Genomic DNA, 15,454 nt, shown 5'->3' on the forward strand with positions numbered 1-15,454 from the left:
CAAATAAGTCACAGACACAGATTTTATGTGACAGAAAAATTATGTTAAAAAAAGCCACATTTAGAAAATTTACAATTTAAAAAATCGGGCTGCACAATGCACGGAAGATGCTCGGCCAAGTTCCTTGTGGTTTATTTTTTGTTTATATGGATTTTGTCACTCAAGTGTAGTGGCTCTTAAAATATCTGAAAAATAGGTCAAGATGCACTGAACACTTACAGTACTTCAGAGACACTTTTAAGTGGGAACACACAAAATGCAATCAATCCACTTCACACCAACTCCACTTCGTCTTTTTTTCCCTTGGTTCTGGTTTTTATGTTACGAGATTTTAATATGTTTGATAACTAAGTTTTCTAAACTATATGTGATCATTTTGACTTTATAGAATCGTGATTTTAAAAACAAAACATCTAAAAGGTTTTATCTGAAAAACACCACCCAGAATATTTTATTTCCAATTCATTGGTTAATCGGGTTAGCTGAATGAAGTGAGTCTTTGCTTTAGTGTCCCAACAAGAAACAAGGAAACAGAAAAATCTGTTATCACTACCAATTTTGACAAGCAAAACAAAAAAGTTTGAATCAATATCCAAGTTTTACAATTTTTTATAGTTCAACTGAGCAAAATTTAACAAAATATTTATACCTAGTTTTTTCTCTACATTTCTTACAGATTGTAGTGTCCTATTTTGATTAAATATTTTGCTTATGTCTAAACACATTCTTTTTTTTTCTTTCATTTCTGTCTTTAAACATTTTCCGTGAAGGTTTAATGATTTCTTTTTGCCCAAAACGGCCTTCCACAAATAGGTTTGTAAAAGTGCCACTTTTGGTCAAAATTTACATTTTGTGTCCGTAATGTTCATTAGTGCAGAAGGTGAGGATAATTATTTCAGTGTTTGTGTTCATTTTACCAGAACACCTGGTAACAAACCAGGCAGCAGCACCAGAGGTCAGACAGCGGAAGAGGCTGGACGCAGACAGGGGCAGAGCAACGAAGCCAACTCTTCTGTCTCCGACTTGGCCAACTCTGTCACCAGTGAAATGCTCATGGTAATACAACTCATTGCTTCTTTAGCATCATTAGAGGTTTAATGGATGCACCACAAACTCATCTGTGTTTTTTTTGCTGCCCTGTCAAGCTCATTTATCATTAAAGTTGGACAATTGCTGTCAAATGAGCATTTAATTATAACAGATTGGCTGATGGGTGGGGTTCTGTGGTGTTTTCAGGTCTGGTTCCAAGAGGAAGACTGAAACTAGAGCACAGATTTTAGGAGATAGGAGTGAAAACTAAGCCAAAAAAAGTGAATGTTCCTCCAACACATTTTGGCATTTACTATTATAATAAAAAACAGGTTTATCTGCTATTTTTGAAACTATAGTTTGATCTTTGTACAAACTGAGCTTAAGCTTCTTCTAACAAAAAATACATTTTACCAAGGATTTTAACAGATTTTTTTAAGAAACTGAAATAATGAGAGAATACTAAAGTTCATATTTTATTTCACAAAACTTGATTTCCAAAATTCATAATTAATTGCCTTTTTGAATCAATGATAATAATCAAAGCCATTCCTTGAATGTTGAAATTCATACAGCTCTGTTAATACTAAAAAAAAAAATTGTTGTCCCAGTCCAGAACCTTTCCTAAAATTTGCTTACATCATTGTTTGGATTTTTCTTGTCTGCAATTAAAAGAAAGATAAACAATTGTCACTCTTCACAGAACTGCGATGTTTTTTTAACTACTAAAATGTATATAAAAATTTGCAGTGCACGATAGCCAATGTCTGTAACATACATGTATGTTCAAATCAGCTTTGACCACCCTGTCTACTGTTGTATGTCTGGCCGGCCAGTATTTTATTTTTAGGGTGGTTCCTATCTTGGCCAGATATGATCTTCTGTCATTAAGCTGAGGTTTTATAGCTCATTTGAAAATACTTTTTGTAGGTAATGATCTTAAAGCAAAAAAAAAAATTGATGATGCAAACAAAACTATATAACACACAATAAACATAAATTATAGCAACAGAGAAAAAACACAATTTAAAAACCAGCCTTTTTTTCTGTGGACCATTTTTGATTAAATAAATAGATTGTCGAGCCAGTTTAGCTCGTGCTGGTTTGCGGCACCTTCCGTCCGTGAAACCCGGGTTCGACTCCGGGCTGCTCCCTGTTCCCTTCTCTACCTCTGCCGGTTCCAAGCCCGGTTTGCGAAGGTTGCGTCAGGAAGGGCATCCGGCGTAAAACATTGCCAAATTTACCATGCGACTTGTTCGCTGTGGCGACCCCTGATGGGAGAAGCCGAAAGTGGAAGAAGAAGTCAAGCCATCTAGTGGTTACTTGGTAAACCGACATGGCTTCAGATCTTCTTTTTTTTTAAATGCGCTTCAGTCTGGAAGCCAAAGGCTTCTTACTTGACTTAAGGTGTGACTTCTTCATTGTGCAAATATGCAGCAACAACATGCAAAAACGACAGGTGAGTGAGATGATGCCACTGCCTCTCCCAATGGAGACAAAGCCCACTCAAGAGAAGACAAACAGTAACCAACAAATGTTCTTTGCAATGAAAACAAAAAAAAAGTTTGACATTGGGTATCATGGACAAGCAACTTAATGAAGCATTTCTTGATTAAGCTGTGTGTTTGAACGTCTGCTTCATAGATCCAAGACTCCCAAATGTTTCTTGCCAATGCACCTTCCTTTTCTTAAATACCTTTTTGAATATTAAAAGCTTTTGACTAGAACAATAAAACAAAGTCATTTCAATATGTATGTATTCATATTATTAATGGTGGTTTACAAACATTCTTCATAGGTTATTTGATGGCTCTAAATGGCCCCAAGTTGTGAATGTGAGTGAGTGTGTGTGGTTCTGCAACAGACTGGCAACCTGGCTAGGTGTACCCTGCCTTTGCCCAACAGCAGCTGGGATAGGCTCAATCAGTTATGGCCTCAAAAGAGATTCGGCAGGTTTGAAAGATGGATGGTTCTTGTATACAATTTTATGATCAAAAACTAGCTAGCTGACAGCTGTGTCTGTAAGAGTTTAAGAGGAATAGAGGTTTAACAAGGTAACTAAAGAAAATTGGAACTTTCTGCCCACTTGTATCCTGTACTTGTGGCCTTTTGACAGGTAAGTTCTCAAAATTTAAAACAAACTTAAACTAAAAGTAAATTCACATAAGCTTTGTAGATTTTCTTTCTGTACAGTGCACATAATAAAGTTTTCAAGTTGAAAAGGAAGTCTATATGCGCTCTGAACAAAGTTTCATGAGAGGTCTTTCATCTTTCGAAGTGTTTTGTCACCAAGAAACAGAGCTCTCCCACCTGTAGAGCATTTCACTTTCTGCCATAGTTAAGTGAAAAATACTCAAATCATCTTCTTGAAGTGAGAGCTGAGAAGTGAGGAGAGGGGATGTGCGACTTGTTCAGAGAGGTTCTGTAATTAGCAGTGAAGAAACATGCAGTGACGCAGTTGCTATGAGAGGATGACAGGATTTGAGACTTTGTAATTGCGTTAGTTTCATGGCGTAACTGAGGAATTTATAGAAATGGTACTGAATGATGAATTTCTTTTTCCAGTGACCTGCATATCATTCAAAAGTCTTCATACTGAAAAATGTGATCCTGTACTCTGACTGTACGAAGAGAAGAGACAGAAATGGCATCTGGTGTCACAGTAAATGTCCATCCAACATTCTGAAGCATCTCACCTGAGAGTGAGTGGGTGGGGGGGTGGATGGGTATCCTGTCAGCTCTTATCAGGATGTACTCTGACACTGCTTTCATTTTGTGTGATGCTCAGAGTCATGGAGAGAGTGGCGTAAAACTGTCTTCTCCTCAATACTATCACACATTTGCAGGGGGTTCCTTGTGCTTTTTTTGTGGGATCAATCCAGCTGTGGATCAAACCCAAGGGAAAATATGTGAACCAATAATAACTTCAATTATCTTTCAATTCAATTTCAATTCAATTTATTTGTATAGCCCAAAATCACAACAACAGTCGTCTTGATGGGCTTCGAAGTAAAACATGAAATTAAAAGGATCACGAATACAAAGAGTTCAATAGGAAAATACTAAAATGAACTAACAAACTGACTATGCTATACTGGCATCCCTGCCCTTAGATCCCCCTTTGCGGTAAGGAAAAACTCCCAAAAAAAACGGATTCCGGAAAAAACGAAGAAACCTCAGGGGTGCCCACATGAAGTAGGGATCCTCCCCCAGGACGGACAGGCGATTTACCAGAACTCTTAGAGAAGAATTAACTTATCTAAATCTACAACTACATATATAAAAGTCCAGCAGACGAGCTTCATCCAGCCGTGGTTGTGGGGACAGTCAAAGGCGCGAGTCGAGCCGGAGACAGGAACCACAGCCAGGTGTAGGAGCAGGAGCAGAGACGATGTACTCGGTCAGGTACAGAGCAGAGACGAGCCAGAGATGAGCCAGAGGCAGGATCCACAGCCAGGTGTAGGAGCAGGAGCAGAGACGAGGTAAACGGTCAGCAACTGGAGCACGGATGAAACAACAGGAGTCTGGAAGCACTCCCACTCCCCAGGAGGGGAGAGGAAAAGAGGGACAATACATGAATCGAAAGAGGACAGAACCACAATGCACCATAGTTACCCCAGCTTCAACTTCTAGCAGCCTTTTAAAAGAAATAGTTATTATTAAGTTTAATTTAAACAAACTAACATTAAGTTAAATAATCTCTTAATACTAACTAGTCTGACAATAAGCCTGTCCAAAGAGGAATGTTTTCAGTCTAACTTTGAATGTAGAAACTGAGTCGGCCTCTCTTACATGAGCTGGGAGTTTATTCCATAAAACAGGGGCTTGGTGGCTAAACGCTCTACCTCCAACCTAAGCATATATACGTATACATTTTTTCCACCCATCCACACACACATTCAAGTGGTAATAAATATGTATTTGTCATAAAAAGCATTTGGGTGAATCCCCTTTAGTGTCCTTCAAACAGGTATTGGTGCATTAGTGTCTGCCACTGCACTTCCTGTGGTTAGGGTCAGGGTTAAGGTTAGGGTGCACTTCCCTAAAGATTGTTTGTTTATTTGTGTTGAACCACACAAAGACTTGCAGATGTGCATGGAGGTAGCATGCTGAATACATTAGTGGTGCGCTTGTACACAACTACCAATATTTGATGAAGTCAGTCTACTCAAATCATTTTCAGGACAGAAACAATGAAACTTTTATCCAAGACAGAGTAAGTAATTAATTTCTTGTTGCTTTTGAGGGTTTTTAAGTGGAGAGGAAAGGAGGCAAAAGCTACATCAGCTATGTCAGAAAATAAAGTGGAAAACATGGAAAAAGAAAGAGTGACCAATGTAGAAAAACTATTAGGAGCAACAGAAAAGTTGGAGAACTGTATAATGAAATAGTCAGCAGGGAGAAAAGGCTTAGCCTAAGCAGCAGCAAAAATTAGAAGAGAAGCTCAGAACAGTAAATTAAATTTAACATTTTTCGGAGGGTTGACCTTTTTCTTTGTTGATACAAAGGTTTTGTGTGTTGACACACAGTCGTACGACGTATTTTCCATTTAGCAAGGCAAGTACCAAATGTTTAACTGAATTTAATGTTAGTTTTTTTTGTCAGAAGTGGCGATATGTACTTTTTTGGGTCAGACTAGTGCACCTTGTGAAGTTGATTCTCTTAAGTCAAGAGAAAACTGACAACCTGAGAAGCTCCAAAGGTTTAATTAGTGTGAGAACAGGCTTTGAATATCCGAAAGTTTGACAGTGTGTGTCATGAAGTGTGTTTTTTTATGAGGATCCAAATGCAGATTATTAAAGTACATTGAAAGAACACTGAATAAACTGAAACACAGGACAAAAAGAAAATACAATTTATAAGGGAACAAAAGATGATTTTAATGTATAGAAAGTAGCAACAGATTATTGTTAACTTAATCCGAATAAATACCAAGATCCTCATATCACACATGAAGGGCTCTTTGAGCTTACACAACTCAGTTCTCACTTTTCCAGAATTATTTTGAAACATGTGATAAGGTTCCTGGGGCATTTCAAAATTCTCAAACTCACTTTGGTTTTCCAGTTTTTTTCAGCAAGTTTGACCTTTAAAGCCTAATGCATTTTGTTTACAGTTTTTAAAGGTCTCACCAAGTGATAATTTGTCACCTATCACCCCTGAAGATGATTAGCATCAAAAGGGTGTGTGGAAGAAGCCAGGAAAGACCTGCAATTGTTTATTTTATCAAGAAATCAGAACAAAATATGTTTTGGCTAGATTTTACAGTATAAATAAATCAAGTTTGTTACTACAAATCAGTAATTGCAAATGATAACCTGTTCTCAAAATGAAAAAAAAGTTATTACAGAAAGCATGCTTATCTGTGTATCATTTAAACTTATGTTAGATTAAGCAGGTAAGGAAAGAAAGTATAGTTTTATTGCATTGCTTTCCAGATGTCCAACTGTTGTTTTTATGTCAAAGTAATGGGATAATACATATTTTTTAAAGAAAGCTCTGAAGAAAAATCCACTGTAATCATTATATTTACCTGAAGGAGAAGAAAAAATATTGTACACATTGAAGACAAAAACTGCTTTTAACTTGTTATTTATAACCATAGTTATTTTATTGAAATAAAAATATGTAAAACATTTAGCAACAAATTTTTTGTCAGGGTTTAAAATAAAAGTGGGCCCCAAAAAGGAACACTGTTTAGAAATGGTGCCACAGAATTTAATGAAAAGCTACTGGAAGCACACAACAAAAAAATATTTACCATCAGAAAAGATAAAAAGCAGAGAGATTTTTAGGATTATGACATTATTACCCCTTTTGCTTTTGGTTTCTCCAATTTTTCTGAAAAGTATCAGTCTGTTGCAGTCAAAAATATGTTTATTATACAATGATGGACACTTTGCATTTTATTTGAGAGGGTTAGATTTCAACACTTTGAAAAAAAAAAATCCTTTGGTTAGAGTTTGCATGTTATTTTAACAAATCTTATACATATATATATATATATATATATATATATATATATATATATATATATATATATATATATATATAGTTTGGACACACCTTCTCATTCAAAGAGTTTTCTTTATTTTCATGACTATGAAAATTGTAGAGTCACACTGAAGGCATCAAAACTGTGAATTAGAACATATGGACTTAAATACATAACAAAAAAATGTAATACAACGGAAAATATGTCATATTGTACGTTCTTCATAGTAGCCACCTGTCATGATTGACTATGACAAGAATAGACCCAATCGCTGAAACTCAGAAAGATGACGCACGAGGGCTTGGCAAAGAAAACAGGTTGTCATTCTAGGATGTTGGCGAGGAGCTCCCTGGAGAACGTCACTTAAGGTGGCTGAGACGAGGAGTGGACCAGAAGGTAAGTGTTGTGGACTCTTCAGTGACGAGGCGGATGAGGATAAGCTGGCAGGTCGCGTGGCGTGGAGGGATGGCGTGGCTGGAGGTCTTGACGTCTTGGTCATGTTAATGGTCAGGAGCTTGAGATGAACCCAGGTCAGCACTTGGTGGATGAGTTTTTTCTGTAGATGATAGCTTAAATTACTTGGCGTGACAAACCAAGAGAATTGCTTGGTAAACGAGGTACACAACTACCCTGCCTCTCTTTGTCTCTTTGTCCCTATCTGGCTCGAGCCTGAATAACATCCCAATGTCAGTACTGTAGATCCTGGTGGTGTGGGTCAGGGAGTCAATGTCACACTTGCTGTTAGCATACAGCTTGATGTCATCCATGTAGAGGAGGTGACTGATGTTGGCCCCATTTCTGAGTTGGTATACATAGCCAGTCTTGGTGATTATTTGGCTAAAGGGGTTCAGACCTATGCAGAACAGCAGTGGGGACAGAGCATCACCTTGGTACATCCCACATTCGATGAACACTTGTGCAAGTGGCTTCCCATTGGCTTTAAGGGTGGTTTTTCCACAGCTTCATTGAGTTTTCTATGAAGGCTCTTAGAGTCCTGTTGATGTTGTACAGCTCCAAGCATTCAGTGATTCACGTGTATGGCATTGAGTCATAGGCTTTCTTGTAATCAATCCAGGCTGTGCACAGGTTAGTGTGTCGTGACCTGCAGTCTTGAGCGACTGTTCTGTTAACCAGGAGTTGGTGCTTGGCTCCTCTGGAGTCTCTACCAATGCCCTTCTGTGTGTTACTCATGAATTGATCCATGTGCCTATTTATCTTGGTTGCAATGATACCTGACATGAGCTTCCATGTTGTGGAGAGACAGGTTATTGGCCGGTAGTTGGATGGGACTGCACCCTTTGAGGTATCCTTCTGGATCAGGATCGTTTGCCCTTCGTTAGCCATTCGGGGTGAGTCCCATCTCTTAGCAGGTGGTTCATTTGTCCAGGCGCTCGTGGAGTGTGGTGAGTTTCTTTAGCCAGTAGGCAATATTATACGTCTCTTCTCTCTCTCTCTCTCTCTCTCTCTCTCTCTCTATATGTATATATATATGTATAGATATAGATATAAATACAGATACATATATAGAGAGAGAGAGAGAGAGAGAGAGAGAGAGAGAGAGAGACGTAAAATATTTATATGTAAAGCATACATGGAGAGCCACAACCAAGTAAGTGGCTTGAACAATATACGGGAACATGTGTGCAGAATAGGAACTGGCCCCTAAGTCAAAATGGGAAACACCTCCAAAAATGGGAGAGAATAAGAGAGCAAAGATCCTGTGGGACTTCCAGATCCAGACTGACTGGATGGTAATGGCGAACCAACTAGACACTGGATAAAGAGGAAAGTCGTTGTGGTGGATGTGGCAGTCCCAAGTGACGGAAACATCAAGTAGAAGGAACAAAAGAAACTGGAGTAACTCAGTAGGGGTGGGATTATATCTGCTTGCTTCTTTCCCACTTCTTTTTAAGCAATAAAACAAGCTCAGCATGTCTTTAGTTAATGATAACTTTATTTAATTAAACAAATGTGATTTATGTTTTTTTGTTTTCTTTTTTTTTTATAAATGCATTTCATAATTTTTGTAATGAGTTTCATAAATCTGTGTGAATTCTTTCTTGCTTTGACTACAATGTTTGAAATCAATCAATCAATCAATCAATCAATCAATCAATCAATCAATCAATCAATCAATCAATCAATCAATCAATCAATTAAATACCAGGGACTCAGAGAAGAACTGGAGAAAGCATGGAAAGTGAAGGTGACAGTGGTGCCTGTGGTAATTGGAGCACTCGGGGCAGTAACCCCCAAGCTGGAGGAGTGGCTACAACAGATACCAGGAAAGACTTCAGACCTCTCAGTCCAGAAAAGCGCAGTGCTAGGAACAGCTAAGATACTGCGCAGGACCCTCAAGCTCCCAGGCCTCTGGTAGATGACCTGAGCTTGGGGTGAGAAACCACCCGCAGAAGGGTGAGAGGGGCAATTTTTTTAGAAACAGGCAATTTTGTAGTCTCTGGGGGCTAATGTGGGCTTAATCTTTGCAATTTGCAAAATCAGTATGCGTCATATCTGCTCAATTTTTGTCTTTTAAACACAATGTGTAAACTTTCAAGATCACAAAATAGACAGATAAAAATTGCAGGAGTCTTTCAAATACAGTGTTAATGCAAACATGTATTACAGCTGGTTGCAGTTATATTTCTGATCATTATTTTTGTCAAATGTTTGAAACATGTCAAAATATTTCAACTCTTGGTTTATTTAAGTTGTTATGAGGATTTAAAATTGAAATCAAAATGAAGATGACAAGATTTCTAAAAATATGTAATAATTAAAGAACATAATTTCTCTTTTTACATTTCTTTGAAATTTGGATTCAAAGCTCATTTGCATTAAAGCTATTGTGAGGTTGACGTCTCTTCTTCATGTTAGTTGTCTCCAGGCTCAGAGGAGGATGAGCATGAGGGTCCGGTGTGTGAGAAGCTGGGTCGTATTCAGTTCAGCGTGGGCTACAGCTTTCAAGACTCAACACTCACTGTCAAAATCCTCAAGGGTCAGGAATTGCCTGCAAAGGATTTTTCTGGAACTTCAGATCCTTTTGTTAAATTGTACCTGCTGCCTGACAAGAAGCACAAACTCGAGACGAAAGTGAAAAGAAAAAATCTGAATCCCCACTGGAATGAGACTTTTCTGTTTGAGGGTATGATTAAAAAAAAGTGTTTGTCAGAATGTGCACGTTTTGAATTTTCTCTGCACATTACTGCTGCCAACAGGAACTGTATCATGTGTGTCTTTTCATCAGGGTTTCCCTATGAAAAGGTGGTTCAGAGGACTCTGTACCTGCAGGTTCTTGACTACGACCGATTCAGCAGGAATGACCCTATAGGAGAAGTATCCATCCCCCTCAACAAACTGGACCTGGCCAACATGCAAACTTTCTGGAAGGAGCTGAAACCATGTAGCGATGGCAGTGTAAGTGTGTGTGTGTGTATAAGTAGGTGGTGGTGAGGGTGTTCAGGGGTTGGGTTGGAGGAAAGACGCGAAACAGAAGTAGAAGGGGAGGAGGGAAGCAAAGGCGGAGGCGAAGGAAAAATGGGCCAGAATGCATGATGTCATTCCTGGCTGCTGTGATGTTTCCAGAGGAGATGTGGCAGCTGATGGGAGAAGGGCTGGAGGGTTTGTGGAGAGCCTGACAGGTAGACAGAGAAAACACAGACAGCTGAAGGAGAAAGCAGAGATGCACAGCAGGCAACTGAAAGGAGAAAAAAGTAAAAAAAAAAAAAAAAAAAGGGGGGTTGTGATGATGAGCTAACAATTTTCTGCTGCTCTGGTGTCTGCAGGGGAGTCGAGGAGATCTGCTGGTTTCTTTGTGTTACAACCCTACAGCCAACATCATCACTGTGAGCATCATCAAAGCCCGCAATCTGAAAGCCATGGACATTGGTGGCACTTCTGGTATGACCTGTTGTTTCTCTTTCCTTTCATGTATGCTCATCTTGATAACTGCAATTACAAGAAAAAAGTAACACAAAACAGCATTCTTACTGCTTAATTTCCCTGTCCTCAGACCCCTATGTAAAAGTGTGGCTGATGAACAAGGATAAGCGTGTGGAGAAGAAGAAGACAGCGGTAATGAAACGCTGTCTAAACCCTGTTTTCAATGACTCCTTCCCCTTTGACGTGCCTGCCCACGTACTGAGGGAGACCACCATAATTATCACTGTCATGGACAAGGACAGACTCAGTCGCAATGATGTCATTGGAAAGGTATCTCCGTTTCCCTTCTTTACCTCTTCCTGCTTCTTGTCTTCCTCTGTGTTTCTGTAATTCTCACAGTTCATCAGCTTCATCAGATTGTTAAAGCAGTCGCTACTGACACCTGCTGGATCAGGACAAAATAAAAATGTAGTTTCTGCACCCGTGAAAAGAAACAGCTAAACATCTGCTTAAATTGTTAGCTTTCAGCTTTAATTTGGGGCTTTCAACCAAAAGACTATAAAAAGTGGCATGTGCTGTCTATGTAGTCAAATCTACAACTCACAGGCTCAAAAAATAAATAAGAAAAACGTCTATAAACCAGTCCTCTCTTGACAGGAGCTCAATCTTTCCCTTTTATTTCATTGCAAGTCCACGACCAGAAAGGACTAAATAATTCAAAGTGTTTTAATTTTCATAAAACCAGAAACATCTAAGATATTGGTCTGGACAAATGAAGGAGCAAAATATCAAAAATTTAGATTTAAATGAAGTCAGCTAAGCAAAACTAAAATAGTATTATTTATTCATAGTCCTTGTCATTTAACTAACTGTATAAAAGATACACACTTTTCTTCAAAGTGAAATTCCTGAAGAGCAAGGACAGTGATACAAGAAGCAAAATCAAAAACAAATTTTCAAAATAAAATTGATTTGTATCTTGCTAAGCCCACATGGACCCCATTTGTAAAGAGATACCATAAATGTATACTATAAACCAGACACATTTGAGGTTATAACAAAAAAACAACAGCAACAACAGTTGCAACTTTAGGACTTAAAACTCGAATCCTGTTTGAGGTAAAAGACAGAAGTATTTCATTTTTTTTACAGTTTCACCATTGATTGTTAAAGAGCAACATCTAACACCTCTCCAGGAGTTCATGATGGACCGATTCAGCTGCAGCCAAACTCGTGTGAGAGATTGGATTAGGGTGATTAACATTACTGCAGCATATGTGACAACAATAACACGTCTGTGTAAATTTTTTAAAGGTGGAAGCAGCCTTCTGTGAGCCACTGTTGCCTGGACTGTGGTTCAATAGACATGGCACTGGGCTGTCAATAAGCAGGTTGTTGGTTTTAGCTAGAAACATCAAATTACAAAAAGCGATCAAGTAGCAAAAATCATGCTTGTGTGCCAAGAATGAAATATTTTGGACATAGGAATATAATATAGGAAGTAATTTCTATAATAAATACCCTATCAGTGAGGATTGAAAGAGATGGTAAGTTCTTCTATTACGCATACAGTTAGGGGAAGATCTGAGTTAAAATCTTTTATTTTATTTATTTATTTTATTTATTTGAATTAGGACAATGCATATTAAACAATGTTTCAGCAGCTGCTTTAACATAAATATGCCAGAGTTAGCACAGGAGCTAAATTTCATCTGTTGTCCTAGGACAGGATAAAAATATCAACACTTACATTTACAACACAATGAAATAGCACAATATTAGAGGTAAAAATATTTACAAAGGTTATTACAATAAAAAGCAAGTCTAAAAATTCCAAGACAGTCACAGAAAAACAACAATAACTAATGTTTGCAGGACTGGTTTGTTTTTAACCATCGTTTAAGAGCTGTTTGGAAGGTAGGGTAGTTTTCCCAGTTCCTAATGTGCTGTGGCAGCGTATTCCATAGCTGTGTGCCTCTAATTGAGACCACTGTTTGGCTGAATTTAGTCCTGCGCCTTTGAACATTACAGTCCCCTCGAGTTAAAGCCCTGGTGCCTATTCCAACATTTGTTTTTTTACATTTGTTCATTTGTCAAATCTTGTCAAACTATAGTAGCGTGCTGACTGTTCAGGCTTCATATCAACCTGACAACCAGCCAATCAGCTAACATCTGCTCTCCCTCCTGAGCTGCAAAGTTCCCTCCCAAAGCAATAATCGCCATCTTGCAGACCAACTAATTTGTTCATGTAACCCTTGTGCTATCCTAGGCACTTTAACATTACGAGTTGGGTCATCTAGACCCACTAGACAGTGCTCTGAACCTTTTTTCTTCAATGATTTGTGATCTTCACTGTTGTCCATGGATTACATGAAATCTTTCCACCTTTATCCACCTTTGTCATGGTAGGGAGAACACGTCAATGAAAGGGTGGGGTCATCTAAGATAGCACAAGGGTTAAAACCAAACATTAACTAATCTCTGAGCTGCATGTGGAATGTTGGTTTTAAAATAACTGAGAAATGCGTAGGTTCTGCATAAAATATTAGAAAGTTAAATCTTTATTTAAGTTAAATCTTTATTTTTCTTCAAATAAAGTGCTTCTAACCTGTTGAGTTATGCCAAAATTACAAAAACATGTATTTGCGTAACTTCATGTAAAAAAACTCCTATAGGGAGCAGATATTAAAGTAAATTGTGTCATTTTATCATTGCAAGAATTACAAAAATTGAGATCAAGCAGTTTTTGCTTCATAACAAAGATCAAAAGTGTTGAGATGAAATAAAAATTTATAAATCAAAAAACAAACTGTCATAATTATTACATTTTAAAAAAATGTAAACATAAAAATCCAAAAACCTTTTTTAAACCTTTATGTTAAATCTTGAATGAAAACTAGGCCAACAGTGTTTCTGTGTCATTATACATCATTGTAAAATACTGATATAACTGGCAAAAGCATCGTGAGTTCAGAGACTACTAAGGCGCCAAACTTTTATTATCCTATTAAAAGGGGAAGGGTTAGCAGTAAAAGAAAAGTTGAGTTTATATTCTTTTACTCCAATATGTTTCAGGTTTGTTTTACAAATAACATATCCCTGTGCAATACTGGAGGAACTACATTTTCATGTCTCTCTGGCAGATTTACCTTTCATGGAAAAGTGGCCCTGCAGAAGTGAAACACTGGAAAGACATGATGGGTCATCCTCGCACTGCCGTGGCCCAGTGGCATGCTCTCAAGGCCTGAGAGAGCCAGCAGGCGGCCTACCTGCAATGTTTTTCCCCCCAGAATTCAGCATTAGTTGCTCAGTCCCTCCCGTCAGCATACAGCCCCTCCTGCTTGCACGCAGGGGTGGGCTGTAGACCATGTCTCACCTCTTTTTTCTCAGGCCTCTTTGATATTCCTTCTCCTCATCTATGTGACACTTAAATTTCACCCCTTGTCAAGTTGTGATTTCCACCTGACTCTTTTCTATCTGTCTGTCTGAACTTAAAAATGCCTTTGATGTCTCTACTTCCCTGTGCCCTCTTTCCATTTCTTCCCCGAGATATCCTTCAATCTTTCTTCCATCATGAAAGATTGAGACCATTCCCAGAGTGTAACATCAGAGCATCTATGAATACAAACTACCAACAAAAAAGGATCAAACTGATTGTCGAGCCATCTTCTCTGACAGCGAGATGGACCGTGATAAAACATGCACACAAGTGTGACCGCCACTGACCTGTGGAGCCCATTTACCACCCACCTATGATGCGGAAGCAGGAGCCTCCCACTCTGCTCCTGGCTGGTCTGCTTCTCTTTTACAGGTCCTAAACTCCCATACCATTCCTAAGAAAATCAGGAACCCCTCAAAGGCAAGAAAAAGAGGCACATGCTGAATTTTAAAAGAGATCAGAACCGCTCAACTTGTGTTTGATCTTTTTCACCTTTCATTCTAAACACTGTAATAATTCTCCCTTTGGTCGGAACCCCTTTGTTGTCTGTGCGTGCTGTGAGTGACGTGCTGTAATCCCAAATGAGGTTCCTCAACAAATAAAAAAAGAACATAAATAGATGGATATGAGCATTTAATACAGTGGTCTGGTAGGCAAAATTATGAAAATATCTTTTTTCCAAAAAAACATCTTGTTAGATGTAAAAAAAAAAAAAAAGAAGAAGCTAATTGATTCACCAATTGTATCATTTACAAGTAAGTAAGGAATGAGTTTGTTCTTCCAAAAAAAAAAAATGGTAAGGTGCAGAAGACTACGTTGTTCTGGGTATATTAAGGGTATTGATCAGCATGTTACAATTAGAAAAAGTTGAAAGAAAAGTCTGCAAAGTATTAGTCTACCCAAATCACAGACCTACAACATCCTTTCCAATGTACTAAGCAAAACATGAGTTAGCTGTAAGATTATTGCCAGTGGTGGATGGCACACACCAGGCAACACCACTGCATAAACACAAGTTTCCTGAATCTGAAAAAATATCTGTTAAAATAATGAAAACTCTCCAAATATAGCTGCCAAAGCAGACTCATACAGAGTTGTAATCTTTTCTA

The 15,454-nt window shown here is 38.2% G+C and overlaps 1 protein-coding gene across 5 annotated transcripts in view; it reads left to right on the forward strand.

The window, feature by feature from the left end:
• The window catches only part of syt7b (synaptotagmin VIIb), a 97,934-nt gene extending 82,969 nt beyond the window's left edge, over positions 1–14,965 (forward strand). For all 5 annotated transcript variants that reach the window (XM_078945167.1, XM_020713656.3, XM_020713661.3 and 2 more), the window contains 6 exons: positions 921–1,056; positions 9,902–10,169; positions 10,272–10,441; positions 10,810–10,924; positions 11,037–11,236; positions 14,050–14,965. In XM_078945167.1, the coding sequence (XP_078801293.1) occupies positions 921–1,056; positions 9,902–10,169; positions 10,272–10,441; positions 10,810–10,924; positions 11,037–11,236; positions 14,050–14,154 (994 nt within the window). In that variant the 3' untranslated portion in view covers positions 14,155–14,965. The remainder of the gene's footprint in view (positions 1–920; positions 1,057–9,901; positions 10,170–10,271; positions 10,442–10,809; positions 10,925–11,036; positions 11,237–14,049) is intronic.
• The last annotated feature ends 489 nt before the right edge of the window (positions 14,966–15,454 follow it).

The sequence above is a fragment of the Oryzias latipes genome, chromosome 3, assembly GCF_053564925.1.
Source record: "Oryzias latipes strain Hd-rR chromosome 3, Olatipes_Hd-rR_3.1".
Classification (NCBI taxonomy): Eukaryota; Metazoa; Chordata; class Actinopteri; order Beloniformes; family Adrianichthyidae; genus Oryzias; species Oryzias latipes.